The sequence below is a fragment of the Zingiber officinale genome, chromosome 9B (assembly GCF_018446385.1).
Source record: "Zingiber officinale cultivar Zhangliang chromosome 9B, Zo_v1.1, whole genome shotgun sequence".
Lineage (NCBI taxonomy): Eukaryota > Viridiplantae > Streptophyta > Magnoliopsida > Zingiberales > Zingiberaceae > Zingiber > Zingiber officinale.
In genome coordinates this window covers 33,941,155-33,955,294 of record NC_056003.1, presented here as the reverse complement: position 1 = coordinate 33,955,294, position 14,140 = coordinate 33,941,155, and the positions used below count along the sequence as shown (strand labels likewise).

Genomic DNA, 14,140 nt, shown 5'->3' with positions numbered 1-14,140 from the left:
TGGTTAAGCCTCGTCGACACGCCACTTACCGCAACCTCGGTGTCGCACGCACGACCGTCGACCTCCCCAAGGATGAGATGCTATGTTTGAAGGACTCGTGGAGCAGGCGGTCGATCACCAACGGTTCAAGGTTCCTATAGTTGAGAAGAGTTCATCGACTCGGAGTCCGGTGGCATTGGCACCGATAGACGTGTCACTTCGGGTTTCTTCAGGCCGACGACTGTACTGGCACGACAGAAGCTACCGAGTGGCGTCGTGTCAGTGCTTGAGAGGTTGGGTTGTGACAAGTTGGTGATATGGTCTAGAGTTGACCGGGTTCTTTGGTTGAAAATCCTCTTCAAACCAAAACCAAAACCTGAATCTATTTCAGCAAAGTCAAAAAAAAAAAAAAAATCCTCCCTTACAGTGGTTAACTGTAGCTTTTTGATTTACCTCCTTACAGATAACTGTTGGACTAACCTCGTAAGACACTAGGGTGACAGATTCCACTAAATCAGAAATCTAGCAATATAATGTCCGTGCATGCAACCAACGTCTCTTGTATTCTATCCTTCACATTTAGGTTTTGGAATTGAATCATATCCGTCCCTCGGAATGGAGAATTGGCTAGTGCATGATGGTGTTATCACCATGAAGTTTAGGAGTCAAATTCCGACTAGTAATCGGGTGCCTGTGCTCCCATGTACTATTCAATTACTCGAGACTAATAGTCACCCGTAATTTTCCTCTTTCGCATTAACCTGATAACAGGCTAGCGAAGACGCTGGGCAAACGAATATCTTTTACACCATGGAATTGAATCATACCCTATTTGTTCTAAAATAAATGGGTTTTAATTTTATAAAAATAATAATAAAATTGAGTGTTCACAACTAATTAGAATGTGGAAATATATTAGACTGGATATGATAAAATATAAAATTATAAGAGATGAAATCGAAATTGCCCCTATTTTAAGAGATAAAAATTAAATTAAAGAAAATTTAATTAACAATTATAAAATAAATTAAAATTTATTTAATAATAATAATACTAGAAAATTACGCCATAGGAGAAAATATATAGCTGACCTTAGGACATCCACAGCGGTTAGAGTTCATTGAGAGCTCTTTCGTTGTCACGTCTACGTCACATCAAAAGTTAAAAACCTCATACCTCTTTTCACTATCAAAAAACCTCTCAACAACTCCTTCATGAGTCCTACACTTTTCACTATATATAATTCTCATTTCTCCATGTTTTATATTATACACTATTAAATTTTTATAAAATTTAAATTTATAAATTGCTAACATGGAACTTCATGATCCCATATTTTTTAAACCTCCAAACCATATATATTTCTTTCCTAATTAAAAAAAAAACATATCTAATATTATATTTAAATTAAAAAAAAACTTATTTTAATTAAAAAAAACGATGAAGGAGCGGCTCCATCTGTATGGAGCCGCTCCTTGCCAAATGAGCTATAGGAGGGAGCTTCTTCCATACTATCACATCCGCAGTGGGAGCTCCTTTCGGAGCTCTCACTGTGGATGCTTTTAGTTAGACAAAGAATTAATTGCCATTATTATTGAGTTTCCACAACTCAATCCCTAACTATTACGTCAGATTATGTCAGAGATGTCATGGATATGTGCTACTCCCTGGGCCAACATTATTTTCAAGACATCAAACATGAAGGCCAAAATCAATTGCTTCCAAATTGAATTAACCAAAATATGACAAGAACTAGAGCCTAACTAGCCAGCCAATCACTCTTTAATGCAAGTTGAGTTTGAAAGTCTTGATGAATGTACCATAGCACATTTCATAGTTAACAGTATCAAGTCCACAATTTTATTCTATTTCACGTAATACCGTTCCGCGAGTCTTTTCCGTTGAGAGACTTACAGCGAGGATAATGGTTTAGCTAATGGACTTCTATTCTGGTAGTTGTAGACACCAATCCCTCTCTTTCTCCCTAGTCGACCAGCATCAACATACTGAACAAGAAGTGGGCAGGGGATGTATTTGCTGTCTCCGAGCCCTTCGTGAAGCACTTTAAGAATGGAAAGACATATATCCAAACCGATAAAGTCTGCAAGCTGTAATGGACCCAATGGATGGTTTGTGCCCAGTTTCATTCCAGTATCGATGTCTTCTTTTGTGGCCACACCAGTGTAGAGAGCAAAAAAGGCCTCATTGATCATCGGCATCAAGATCCTGTTCACAATAAAGCCTGGGAAATCTTGAGAGCATATTACAGTCTTCCCGAACCTGTCAAATGATAGAATGAAGCATGCTTATGACTAAAAACAATAAAACTATATTTAAATCAAGACAATGGAGCGATTCATGTATCATCCAACCTTTCTGCCAAGTTTTTTATTGTTATGAAGACCTCATCTGAAGTGTCAGCTCCCCTCACAATCTCGATCAGTTTCATAACCGGAGGGGGATTCATGAAGTGCATGCCTATCACCTGCGATCAGAGTGGCATAAAGCTTGGTCATCATGTCTCTTGTTGATATGATGGATTAGATGGCAAGAATCAGGAAAATTCGCAGGTGAGGATAAACATATGGAATACACACTATGGTCTAAGTATTTTCTGTAATTTTTCTCTAGAAAACTTCACATTTATTTCTATGACCTTGTCTCTTTTCATATACAAATTTCATACTCCTATTTAAGAAATTTAAATCACATAATATCTTCTAATTAATTACAACTACTATCAAATCAAATCTTCTTAATTATACAATATCAAATCAAGTTTGTAGTAAATCTGTGCAATAAATCTGTAACAAATCTACAACACACTCCTCAATCTAGGCGGTAGATGCATTCCAACCCGAGGATGGTCTCATCTCACTTAGAGTAGGTCTGAATAATGTCTTCGTAAGGATGATGCTTTCAGAGAATGTAGTTGAGGGTGATTGACTTATCTTCAATTTTCTCGCTGATGAAACGTTGATCAATCTCCCCATGTTTGGTACGATCATAATGGTTAAGATTCTTGGCAATTGTGATGGCTCACTAGTCGCATAAGATTTGAATAGGGCCTGTTGTCTCAACTTTGAAATCATTTAGCAACATCTTTAGCCATATCCCCTCGGAAATATCTGAGGTTAGTGCTCTAAACTTAGCTTCTGAACTACTTCTAGCGACCACAGTTTGCTTCTTGCTTCACTATGTTACTAGGTTTTCCAGATGAAAGAACAATATCCTGATGTAGACGTTCTATCATTTGGAGACCATGCCTGATCATCATCAATATATACTTCTAAAGATTTGCTACCTAATTTCCTTTCCATAAGACCTTTCCTGAATCTTTCTTCAGGTATCTTAATATACGATTCACTTCCTCCATGTGATCCATAGATGGATTACTTAGAAACTGACACTGAAAAACTTATGTACAGACATGTATAAGTTAAGTAGATCAACTTATCCACTAGTTGTTGGTGTTATCCTTTGTCAATCACTAATTCATCAGTTCTAGGCATAAGCCTAGTATTGGGATTCATGTGAGTTTCAGTCGGCTTGCACTCACTCATTCCAGTTTCACACAATAGATCAAGTACATATTTACATTGGGAAACAGATATGCCTTTGTTGTTTCGTGTCACTTTCATTTCCAAGAAATACTTTAAGTGCCCCAAGTCTTTTTGATCTCGAATGCTTTAAACATGAGACTTCAGTTTTCTAATTTCATCACCATGATTTCCTTAAAGGACAATGTCATTAACATACACAATCAAAACTATGATTACCCATCTGAGAAGTACTTAGTGAACAAACTGTGATCAGTTTGTGACTGAGAGTATCCATCATTCTTTAAGACTTCTATGAATTTATCAAATCATGCTCAGTGATTATTCTCAGCCCATACAATGCCTTCCGAATTTGCATACTTTTCCTTTTGTATTACTTGCCTCAAAGCCAGCTAGGATAGACTATATACTTCTTCAATCAATTCTCTATTAAGGAAAACATTTTTAACATTAAGCTGATACTGTGACCAAATTGGCAACAATGGACACTAGAACACGAACTGGCGCAAAAGTCTCTTAATAATTAATTCCATATGATTGAGTATATCCTTTCGCCACTAGGCGTGCTTTGTATCTGTCTATGCTCTCATGTGCATTTTGTTTAACTAAGAACAACCACCTACACACCACAGTTTTCTTTCCTGATAGTAGCTTTGTTATCACCCACGTGCCATTCTTTTCTAGTGCATTACATTCCTCAATAGTCGCCTTCTTCCATTCATGATATAGGAATATTGATTCGGTCTAAAGAGGTCACAAATGCATGAAATGATGGCGATAGCATCACATAGGAAATGCAACTGTGTAGAGTGTGTTACCTGTCCTGTGTGCAACTGGTAGATTTTGTGTAAAATCCAGCTGTGGACTAGAATTTGTTGTCACCCATTGTGATTCAGATTCAACTTAGCTTGGGGAATTCTCTTGGCAGTACTGAGATAGTATTGGCACTCGATGTTTCTATCTTTTATACACCTGTAGAATATGAGAATAAGGAGGGTGACTATCAAGATTTGGAAAGGGTGGATCACCAGATTTTGGGAAAGGTTGAATGGAAGACTCAGACCATGACGAAGACTCAAACGATGATGGCCCAAAAAGGGATGCCCTCCCAATACTGCAATTCATTGGTAGTGTTCTCCCCCAGAAGTGTAGTGTTATAGTAAGGGAAAGTCCCAAAGAATAGCATCCATAGTGTTGACGAACTTTTTGGTGACTAGTGAATAACATTTGTATCCTTTTTTACTAGAGGATTAACCAAGAAAGAGACATTTATGAACCCGAGCATCAAACTTGCCTCGGTATTGAGAGTGAATATGCACAAAAGTGATACCGCTGAAGAGTTTAAGGAAGGTCAAAGATACGACGAGACTAGGGAAATAATTTTGTATGTAACAGTGAGAATTGCTTCTCCACAAAATGTAGTTGGGGCATTAGCTTGAAATAGTAGAGATCAAGTTACCTTAGATTGTGGCAATTTTTCTGTTTATCCACACTATTTTGTTGCAGTGTGTCAACACATGAGATTTGTTGGATAATTCCATTAGATTTGATATATGAGCCAAGATCAGAATTAATAAAATCTTTAGCATTGTTGGTCTTGAGTATTTGAATATCACTTTTGAATTGATTTTTGACCATAATATGGAAGTTTTGGAAGATGTGCTTAGCTTTTGATTTGTCTTTCATTAGGAATGTCTAACATAATCTACCGTGATCATCAACCAATAATAGAAACCACCTTGAGCCCATGAGACTAGAGCCGTCAATTTGGGTTGAGTCCGTCAGATTGGCTCACCCTGCCAAACAATTTAAGCGGGTTGGGTTAGAATTTTATCAACCCAAGCCCGCCGCGGGCCAACCGGCCTAGGCTCGCGACCCGCATGGGTCGACCCGCGACGGGCTTAGGTTGGCCCGCGAGTTAAGAAATATATGTAAACTAAGTTTTATGTCAATTTATTATCTTTCTTTATTATAATTTTAAAATAAAAATAGTAATTTTCATCCAACATAAGTACTCGTTTGTGTCCATTTATATTTCAAATACATATTTATGAATACATTTGATTAATGAAACATTTCCGAAGTAAAACGTTGAAAATTTGAAATATTTTTTTAATTTTTTTTTTAAAAATTGATGGGTCCGCGAGTTGGCCTGCCAAACCTGCAACCCGTCTTGGATTGAGTTCGGTTGGAAATTTCCCAACCCGCCAAGTTAACGGGTCGGCCCACCCCGCCCCGCCAAATGGTTGGCCCGCTACGGGCCGACCCGCCCCTCCATGGGTTGGCCTGTTTGACAGCTCTACATGAGACTCGGGGTACAAAATGGTCCTATATGTCATCATGGATGAGAGAAAAAGGATACGTAGGCTTATATTGTCCGGGAAAGTAAGTGTTTCGAGTATATTTTGCAATTTGACAAACTTCACATTGAAACAAACTCGGATTTTTATTAATAGAGTGAGGGAAACAAATACCTTAAATATGAAAAATTGGGATGACTAAGTCAAAAGTGTTACACCATAATATCACTTTCTTTATTGCACTGACTACTATCACCGAGACTCAATTGACATTTGTGACTAACCAAATGGCTGGAAGATAGGTATTACATAAAGGCCTTCACGAAACTCAACACTATCAATCGTCTTCTTGGCGCTCAAATCCTACAACACACGAGTTAGAAAAGAATTTAGTCTCACAGTTGATATCTTTATTTAATCTACTAACAGACACAAAATTACAATCAAGGTTAGGCACAAATAGCACAGAATGTAGAGCTAGCGTGCTTAAGAGATGAACGGTTCGTCCCAACTACTTTAGCACCTCCCCTTTGCTTTATGCACGATTGGGTTTTATCATAGTGAAAAGGTGGAGCAAAGTGATCTATCACCTGTCATGTGCTCTAAAGAGCCATAATCCACAATCCAAGAAAAGTGGGCAGATGTGTGCATTGCTGACGGAGGCGATCTGTTTGCCTTCTGGAGAATATCATGTTGTTCCTTAGAAAAAGGAACCAAGTTGTCACACTATGTCATGGGTGTGACTAGGGGTGTAAGCGAATCGAATCGACCCGAATATAAAAAATCTAAGGCTCGAATTCAGCTCGAATTAGTTATATTCGAGTTCAAGCTCGATTCAAAGGTCGAAAAGTTTAAAAATTTTGGCTTGGATTCGGCTTGAATCAAAGCTTAGGTTCAAGTTCGGCTCGAAAGATTCGAACATGTTTGTGAGCTATTCGAACTATCGCTTAAAACTAAGTACTCAAGAAGCTCGAAATTTATTTATTAAATATATAATTATATTATATTAATAAAATATTAAGGTTCGCTAGCGGCTCGCGAACTATCAAACTAAATAATTTGAGCTCGAGTTCAGCTTAAAAAAAAGTTCGAACATGTTCGAGTCAGACTCAAATTCGATAAGTTTGAATACGAATCAAATATTTATCGAGCCAGCTCGAAAAGCTCGCGAATCGGCTCGATTCATTTACACCCCTAGGTGTGACTACAACATTTCCCTTTGCTTCACGATACCGGGAGGGCTTCCAATCCATCGGTTTCCCATGAAGCTTACAACACGTCTTCGGTGTGTCCTTGCTTTTGATAGTAGTCAAACCATGAGTGCCCCTTCTTCGGCCAATTGCCATTCGTGTTGTGAGCAAGATTCCGGACTGCTAGAGCACTTGCTTTAGTTGGCTTGAGAGGCTCAATTTCAACGTTTAGCTGTCCCAACATTTCCCGCATGCGACTTTCTTCACTTCGAACTTCTGAAAATGCCTCCCAAAGACTTGGCAGTGATTTTGTGTTAAGGATTCTGCTGTATTTCAGAGACTGATCAAGTCCCATTAGAAACTTAGACACTCTCTTGGTCTTCACAAATCTCTTGAAATACGTTTGGTCTTTAGAAGTAATGGGTTTCAAATTGATCCACCTGTTGCTAATAGCGATTGAGAGTTGTGAAATAGGTAGTTATTGAATGATTACCTTGCTTAATGTCTTAGAGTGTTTCAACATAAAATAATTTAGCAACATTGTCTTGGCTAAAGAAAGTATCACAAATTGCCTCCCATATATCTTGGACCATCATGAACAATAAAAAACTTTCACTGATTTTTGCATTCATAAAGATGATTAGCCATGACATAATAAGGTTGTTTTCGGCCCTCCAAACTTGATACTTCGGGCTGCCTATTTCTAGGGAATGCCCATGAGATAATCATCTTTTCCTCATCTACTGATGAACATCATTACTGATTATGACCACCAAAGATAATTGTGGTCGCTCAGTTTGTGAATGGTAATTGAGCCAGAGATAGTTTCGGATTGAATTCGAAAGTGTTGCGTCATGGGATAATTTGGAGCAGAGTTGACTATGGAAGAGTTTGCCGGCATCATGGTATGATTTGGAGCAAAGTTAACTGAGGAAGAGTTTGTCGACATCTGCTCGAAGTCCGACATGATTGGTTGCAATCTCAATTAGTTAACAGAGGTAGAAGAGACATTATGGCCGAAAGTTGTCGTCGTCAAAAATCTTATGAAGACCGAAACTCTAGAGGTGGCTGAGCAACAGAAGGAAACTTCACTCTAATACCATATAGTTTTTCTCCATAAAACTTTACATTTATTTAAATGAACTTGCCTCCTTTTATATACAAATTACATACTCCTATTTAAGGAATTGAAATCACATAATATCTCCTAATTAATTAGGGTTATTATCAAATCAAATCTTCCTAATTAAGTAATTATACAATATCAAATCAAATCTGTAATAATCAAATTTGTGCAATAAATCTGCAAAAAATCTACAATAATCTGCCTAGATTGGTTCTCCACATTTTGAAAGAAAGAGCATGGCATGGTTGGATCATCTGAAGTTTGAAGGAAGTTTACCTAAGTCTAGCACAAACTATTGAGGATAAACATTAAACCATTCAATTTGCCTATCGATCCACTAATATTTTATCGCTTCACCGGCTACTAAGCTTCAACAGCCAATTGAGCCATGCTGGAAGCAAGTATAACCATTGGGCTCAAGAAGCACAATTTGGGGTAAAATGACCTCTGAGTACTAGTCATTTATACCTCTTCTTTCCCAACACTCGTAACTCTTCCAAAATCATCAGACAAGTATGAATTTAGTTATGAAGTCCATAAAGGCGATTCTATGGGAACTAACGTATATCTCTGTTCACTCATCAGCTATGTGGGAACAACATAGAAATCTTCTGTTCCCAAAGAACTATCTTGCTACTTTGGCCAAATAAATCTAGGCAGTGTTATAGTGTAAAAGATTTTAAGAGGCTTATCTACTATAAAAGAGTTGCATGAACCTAAAACACTTTAGCATGAAAACCCGCTTAATTCATTTTGGTTGTCTCCTCCTGTGTTTATTAGTAGAAATACCTACAAAGAAAAAAAATGATATGCACTTAAATATATTGACAAATTTTCATTCAATTTTGATCTAAACTAAGCTTATAGTTAATGGATCCATGGGGTTCAGAACAAAACAAGCTAATATTGATTCAAGTGAACACATTGACTTGGTAAATGCAAAACCATGTGGTTATCAGTTAAAGTCAAACAAGAGACAATTGTGGCTGGATTGACGAGCAAATCATATAATCTAGATTCAGAGCATTGATAACTACCTCAATCCCATGGAAGATAATATTAATAGTCACCAGAACAGTAGCAATGCATGTTGATGAGGAAGCTCTTTGATATATTAGCAAATTGCCACTATCAATGTAGAAGACTGACTGTTTTGGTACGAATTCTTGTTATACTTCTCAGAAAGCATTATGATATATGATTCAGGTAAAATGGTTCAGAAAAATTGTGATTAGAATAACTTCTATGCAAATGTTTTGATGTTTACTGCGATACAAATACTTCTAAAAGGATCACAAAATTAGAAGGCAAAAAATATTTAAAGCATTTCCTGAATAAATCAAGAGTCAAGTATCAGCCTATTTGTCACTGAAGAAGAAAATTGATAGCTAGAACCTGTGCTGGCCGACTAGTTGAAGAAGCAAGGCGAGTAATGGATATGGAACTAGTATTAGATGCCAAAATTGCAGAAACTTTTGCAATCCTGTCAAGTTCTGAAAATAACTTCTTCTTTATGACTTCAGATTCCACAATGGCTTCAATTATGACATCTGCACTTTTAAGATCTTCTAAACTTGATGTGTATCTCAAGTGGTTCAATAAGTTAGTACCTGCAAGCTGTGAAGCGATAACATAATAATTGTATAAACGGGGAGAAAACATAGAAAAAGAAGAGTAATGAAACAATTTTTTTCCACATTTTGCCAGTTAATTCAAAAGTGAAATTTGAAGTTTGAACTTATCAATCATGTTCTTCCATTTGAATGAAAAAAAAATCAGAAACTTAAATAATCCTTTCACTCTTCTTGTTTATTGTGTCTACTTGACATATAAAAATTGATCGCAAATAGAAAAGGTATTTCCCATTATCTCAATACAGCCAAGTTAGGATCCCTCCATGGTGGCACTAAACGCTCAATGTATTCAAATGCAAATTATATATACAAGGATTAAGCACACAAGTTAAATAATAATTCAGTAAAGGGACTATTCTTTTTTCATGAACCCACCATCTTTCGTTAAGGAAACACACACACAAAGAAAATCAAAGCATAAAAGATAAATAAAATTATAAAGATGAACAATGAATGCACCTGGGAAAAGGCTTTCCTAGACATTGTTGACTGGGGTTTCCTTAGGTAAAAGAAGCTGGCTGGAAAGAAAGTGCTAGGGGTAGCAGAACTGATAGTAGGATGGCCAGACAATGATAAGGTCCATTCCTTTTGATAGCATGATCTCATAAGATTGATTTTGGAGAGCAGCAGTCCATTGGAAGTTTCAAACACTTCCAGAGCCAATGAACTCCATAATGTTGTGCCTCACAGTTTGGCTTGGGAGGGCCTAGTTGCACCAAGCTGCCTTATCAACCTGATCTTGTCTTGATAAGGATTTTTTTCTATATTCACACCAACATATTTTAGTAACAAATCCAAACAACATAAAATAATCTATTCTTCTTAAAAAAAATCCTAAAAAATATTTTCTACAAACAAGTTTTTTATTATGCAAGCAAACAGACCCTAAATGGCTCCAGATGTGGGACCCCGCTCATCCATGCCTTCCAACCAAATTTGAAGCGTAATTTGTTGCTTGCCACTTCACCATTTCCATGCAATTTAGGCATTTGATGATGGATAGACAAGAGGTTGCAAGCCTAAGGATGACTATCATGTCGTTACCTCTTCGTGATTTGGGTGGCTTACGAGTATAGTGATAGAGCCTTGCACTCGAAGAGGGGGACCGAACTCATGCTTGGCTTACGAGTATAGTGATAGAGCCTTGCACTCGAAGAGGGGGACCGAATTCATGCTTCGATGAGGTTCCTAGGTTAGCGTCCTTTAAACTCCACCCGCAGAGAAGGATAAGCACAACTCACAAGGATGTCAACCCCTTGTTCTATTATTAGGGGATCCGCTGAAGGAAGAAGTCTTTCAAAGTCTCTTTAAGCACCAACCCCTTTAACGCAACTTGGATAATTCACCCATCTCGCTACTCTAGGCTAGCAGTTACAAGGGTAAGTGCCATTCGTCCTTGAACTGGAGCGATGCAGCAATGAGAGTTCAGGATGCTCCACGACAAGTTTTAGTAACTCATGTTAGGCATCATAAGTTAGGTGGAATAACACAATGTGCACCTTCTCATGAAGTGCTTGTTGTGAAAATATTATTTGTATCGGCTAATCCAATAGATGGGATCCTCCATGCCTCCATAGTTAGGAAACTCTAGCTTGGAGAACCTAGCTGTTGTGCCATGTCAACAAGAGTGTAGGCCATTTGAGTCTTTGTTGGCTAGTTTCCATGATCAAAAGAATTGTTATCTTCACCTGGGATCCCCTTCAACTGCAAGATCCTTTAAGTATTAAGCTTCCTATGTTAACGACTCCAACCGTTGGGATAATTCCTCGAGTTGTTGGCAATTATGTGGCCTACTACCATTATGTCATTTCATGAAGGATTCCAATATTTCCCCTGTTAAATCCTTCATCCTTGACTTTAATACTAAGTTGATATGACATATGACCCCATCCTCACCTGTAGATCTGGTCAGCCTCTTGGCTCCCATAGATTTTCTTTTTCAACCTATGGTGAACAATAGTTTCTCATTAAGAAAGGAGAGAACACGATCTTCGGATTTAAAGAAGAAAATAGAAACTTGGAGGATAAAAATCATCTTGTGTTTTCAATCATAGTTGGATGACCAGATTTTATACGTTGTTTTTGCACTTGTACCCAAACATCATGCAAATTACTAAGTTTAACTATGCATGCTAGTACCACCAACACAATCACTGAGCCGATAAGATAGCCACAAAGCGAAACCATTTAATCAATAAGAAAACAGTTAAACTATCCATTACTTCCACTAATTTGCTAAGTCAAGGCTAATCTAAAACCCTCTACTTTGCTTGGTTAAAGTTTATCTAAAACTAAATACTGATGGTTATCCCTTCACAATTTTGGTCGATGCACACACCCCTCTAGTGGTTTTGGTGCTAATTTTAAATGCCACATCAACCGAGAGTGCCATGTTAGCTGCTGCTACTGTCGTATAATCTTCTGGTAAAAATCCTTGGAGGTTTTTACATAAGAGAGAATATTCAATGAGATCATTCTCTTTCAATCTATTTTGACTAGTTTACAAGTTTATAGAACTATGTAAAACTTTCTAAATTCCTCTCACATTCCTCATTGGCCCGTTGATTTCTTATTTTTCACCTACATTTTGATGCTGTTATAGTTTTGTTGCTTCATATATTTGTTGAGATTCCATGTTTGTTTCATCTCCACATGAATATGACAAAATTTTCCCATTTCTATCCCTCGTGAAATTTGAGAGAAGCTCAATCCTCACTCCAAATTCTGGTAAAAAATATTCTTTTATTTAACAAAAAACAAAAAAGGGAAATTAGGTAAGGAGATCACCTGGGAGAGCTGACCCTTGGAGACGAGGTGCTGGACGGAGGCGGCGATGGCTTTCTCCGCCCGCTGGAGGGCGACGGGGTCGGAGTCGAGGAGCCAGACGTCGAAGCCCGCGACAGCGGCCACCTGCGCTATCCCCGACCCCATCTGACCGCTTCCCACCACGCCGATCATCTTCACCGCCGCGGTCGCCATGCCCGGCTTCTCTGTCTTCTCACCGCTTCTCGTTTCGATCAATTAGGGCAGCTGAGGGCTGTAAGCCCAGCTGAGCCGTAAGAAGCTCGAGTTTGATTTGGATCGTTATTCCTACGTTCGAGCTCGTCTTTAAAAAAACCTCATTTAAAAATTAATAATATATTATTATATTTATTATTTATATAATAATATAAATTATTTATATAATAATAATTATTATTATTATTTTTATGATTATTATTATTATAATAAGAAGAAGGTAAACGAGCTCTATGCTCATAAGACTCTTAATAAATGTATTTATGAGTCTCTAACTATGTTTGTAAATTTATAAATTAAATATTATAAAACTCGAGCTCAGTTTAATAATATTTTTAAATTTGAAATAAAATTTGAGTTTGGCTTGTTAATTTAATCGAATAAATTTTTTTAATCAAGATCCGAATAATTCACGAGTAGTTTGACTCATTTACACCGAATAAATCTCATCTGTTGGATTTATAATTTTTTTATATAAATTCTAAATTCTAAATATTAAATTTTAAATCATAAATCCATAGACGTTAAAAAAAAATCCAAAAACTGCGCGCAGCCAAGTCCATTGCCATATTTAATAGATTTTTAATATTTTTTTTTAATTTTTATTTATTTATTTATATTTTTACTAGACATTTATTTATTTGTATTAGAAAGGTGATGATAGTGGCGGAATGTTTTTAAAACGAGTGAAATTTGTAATTTTTTTAATAAGATTTACAGAAAACACTCTTGATTTTAAATATTTTCATATCTGTGTGGCCGACTGGTCCTAAAACCAAAGAAGCCAATTTTATAGAGCAATTAACAATTGAAAAACGGCATGCTAAATATACCGATAATAATTCAAAATTAAAAATCACCCCTTATTTCCTATATATATATATATATTTATTTATTTTAAAAATATTTTCCCAATATTATTATATTTCTATTAAACTATTATACCATAAAATTTTGATAAAATTATTTTAATCCAAACTGTTTAAAATTGCTTCAGAACTAATTAAATTTAATTAACATTAGTTAAATTTACTCAATTTGATAAAAAAAAATTATTTTAATTCGATTACAATTTATTTAATATTTTTTTATTAATTTTGATCAAAATTATTAGATAATTTTAAATTAATATAAATTATTTTAGTTTAAAAATTTTGTAGTTGTTAAAATTTCTTCACTTTATAATAGTTTTAGCTAGAAATATTTTACATATTAAAATTATTTTATATTTTAATAATTTAGCTGAAATCATTTTATATTATAGTAATTTTATTAAAATTATAGCGATGAAAAATAAAATAGGATATAACTTTGACACTTTGATAATGAAATA

At 36.2% G+C, this 14,140-nt stretch overlaps 1 protein-coding gene across 1 annotated transcript; it reads right to left on the bottom strand.

The window, feature by feature from the left end:
• Positions 1–1,760: 1,760 nt before the first annotated feature.
• Positions 1,761–12,881, bottom strand: LOC122022387 (3-hydroxybutyryl-CoA dehydrogenase-like). The gene is made up of 4 exons (XM_042580362.1): positions 12,577–12,881; positions 9,551–9,772; positions 2,352–2,464; positions 1,761–2,259 (listed from the first exon to the last, which is right to left on the bottom strand). Exons 1-4 carry the CDS (start codon positions 12,766–12,768, stop codon positions 1,890–1,892), a joined length of 897 nt encoding a protein of 298 aa, XP_042436296.1. The 5' UTR covers positions 12,769–12,881; the 3' UTR covers positions 1,761–1,889.
• Positions 12,882–14,140: the final 1,259 nt, after the last annotated feature.

What these genes read in the sequence shown, in the direction of transcription:
- LOC122022387 (XM_042580362.1), bottom strand. Translation starts at nt 12,768, where the DNA reads ATGGCGACCGCGGCGGTGAAGATGATCGGCGTGGTGGGAAGCGGTCAG. An exon ending in CCAAGGGTCAGCTCTCCCAG is followed by an intron (nt 9,773 to 12,576) that starts GTGATCTCCTTA and finishes ATCGCTTCACAG; the next exon opens with CTTGCAGGTACTAACTTATT. An exon ending in CAACTAGTCGGCCAGCACAG is followed by an intron (nt 2,465 to 9,550) that starts GTTCTAGCTATC and finishes CTCTGATCGCAG; the next exon opens with GTGATAGGCATGCACTTCAT.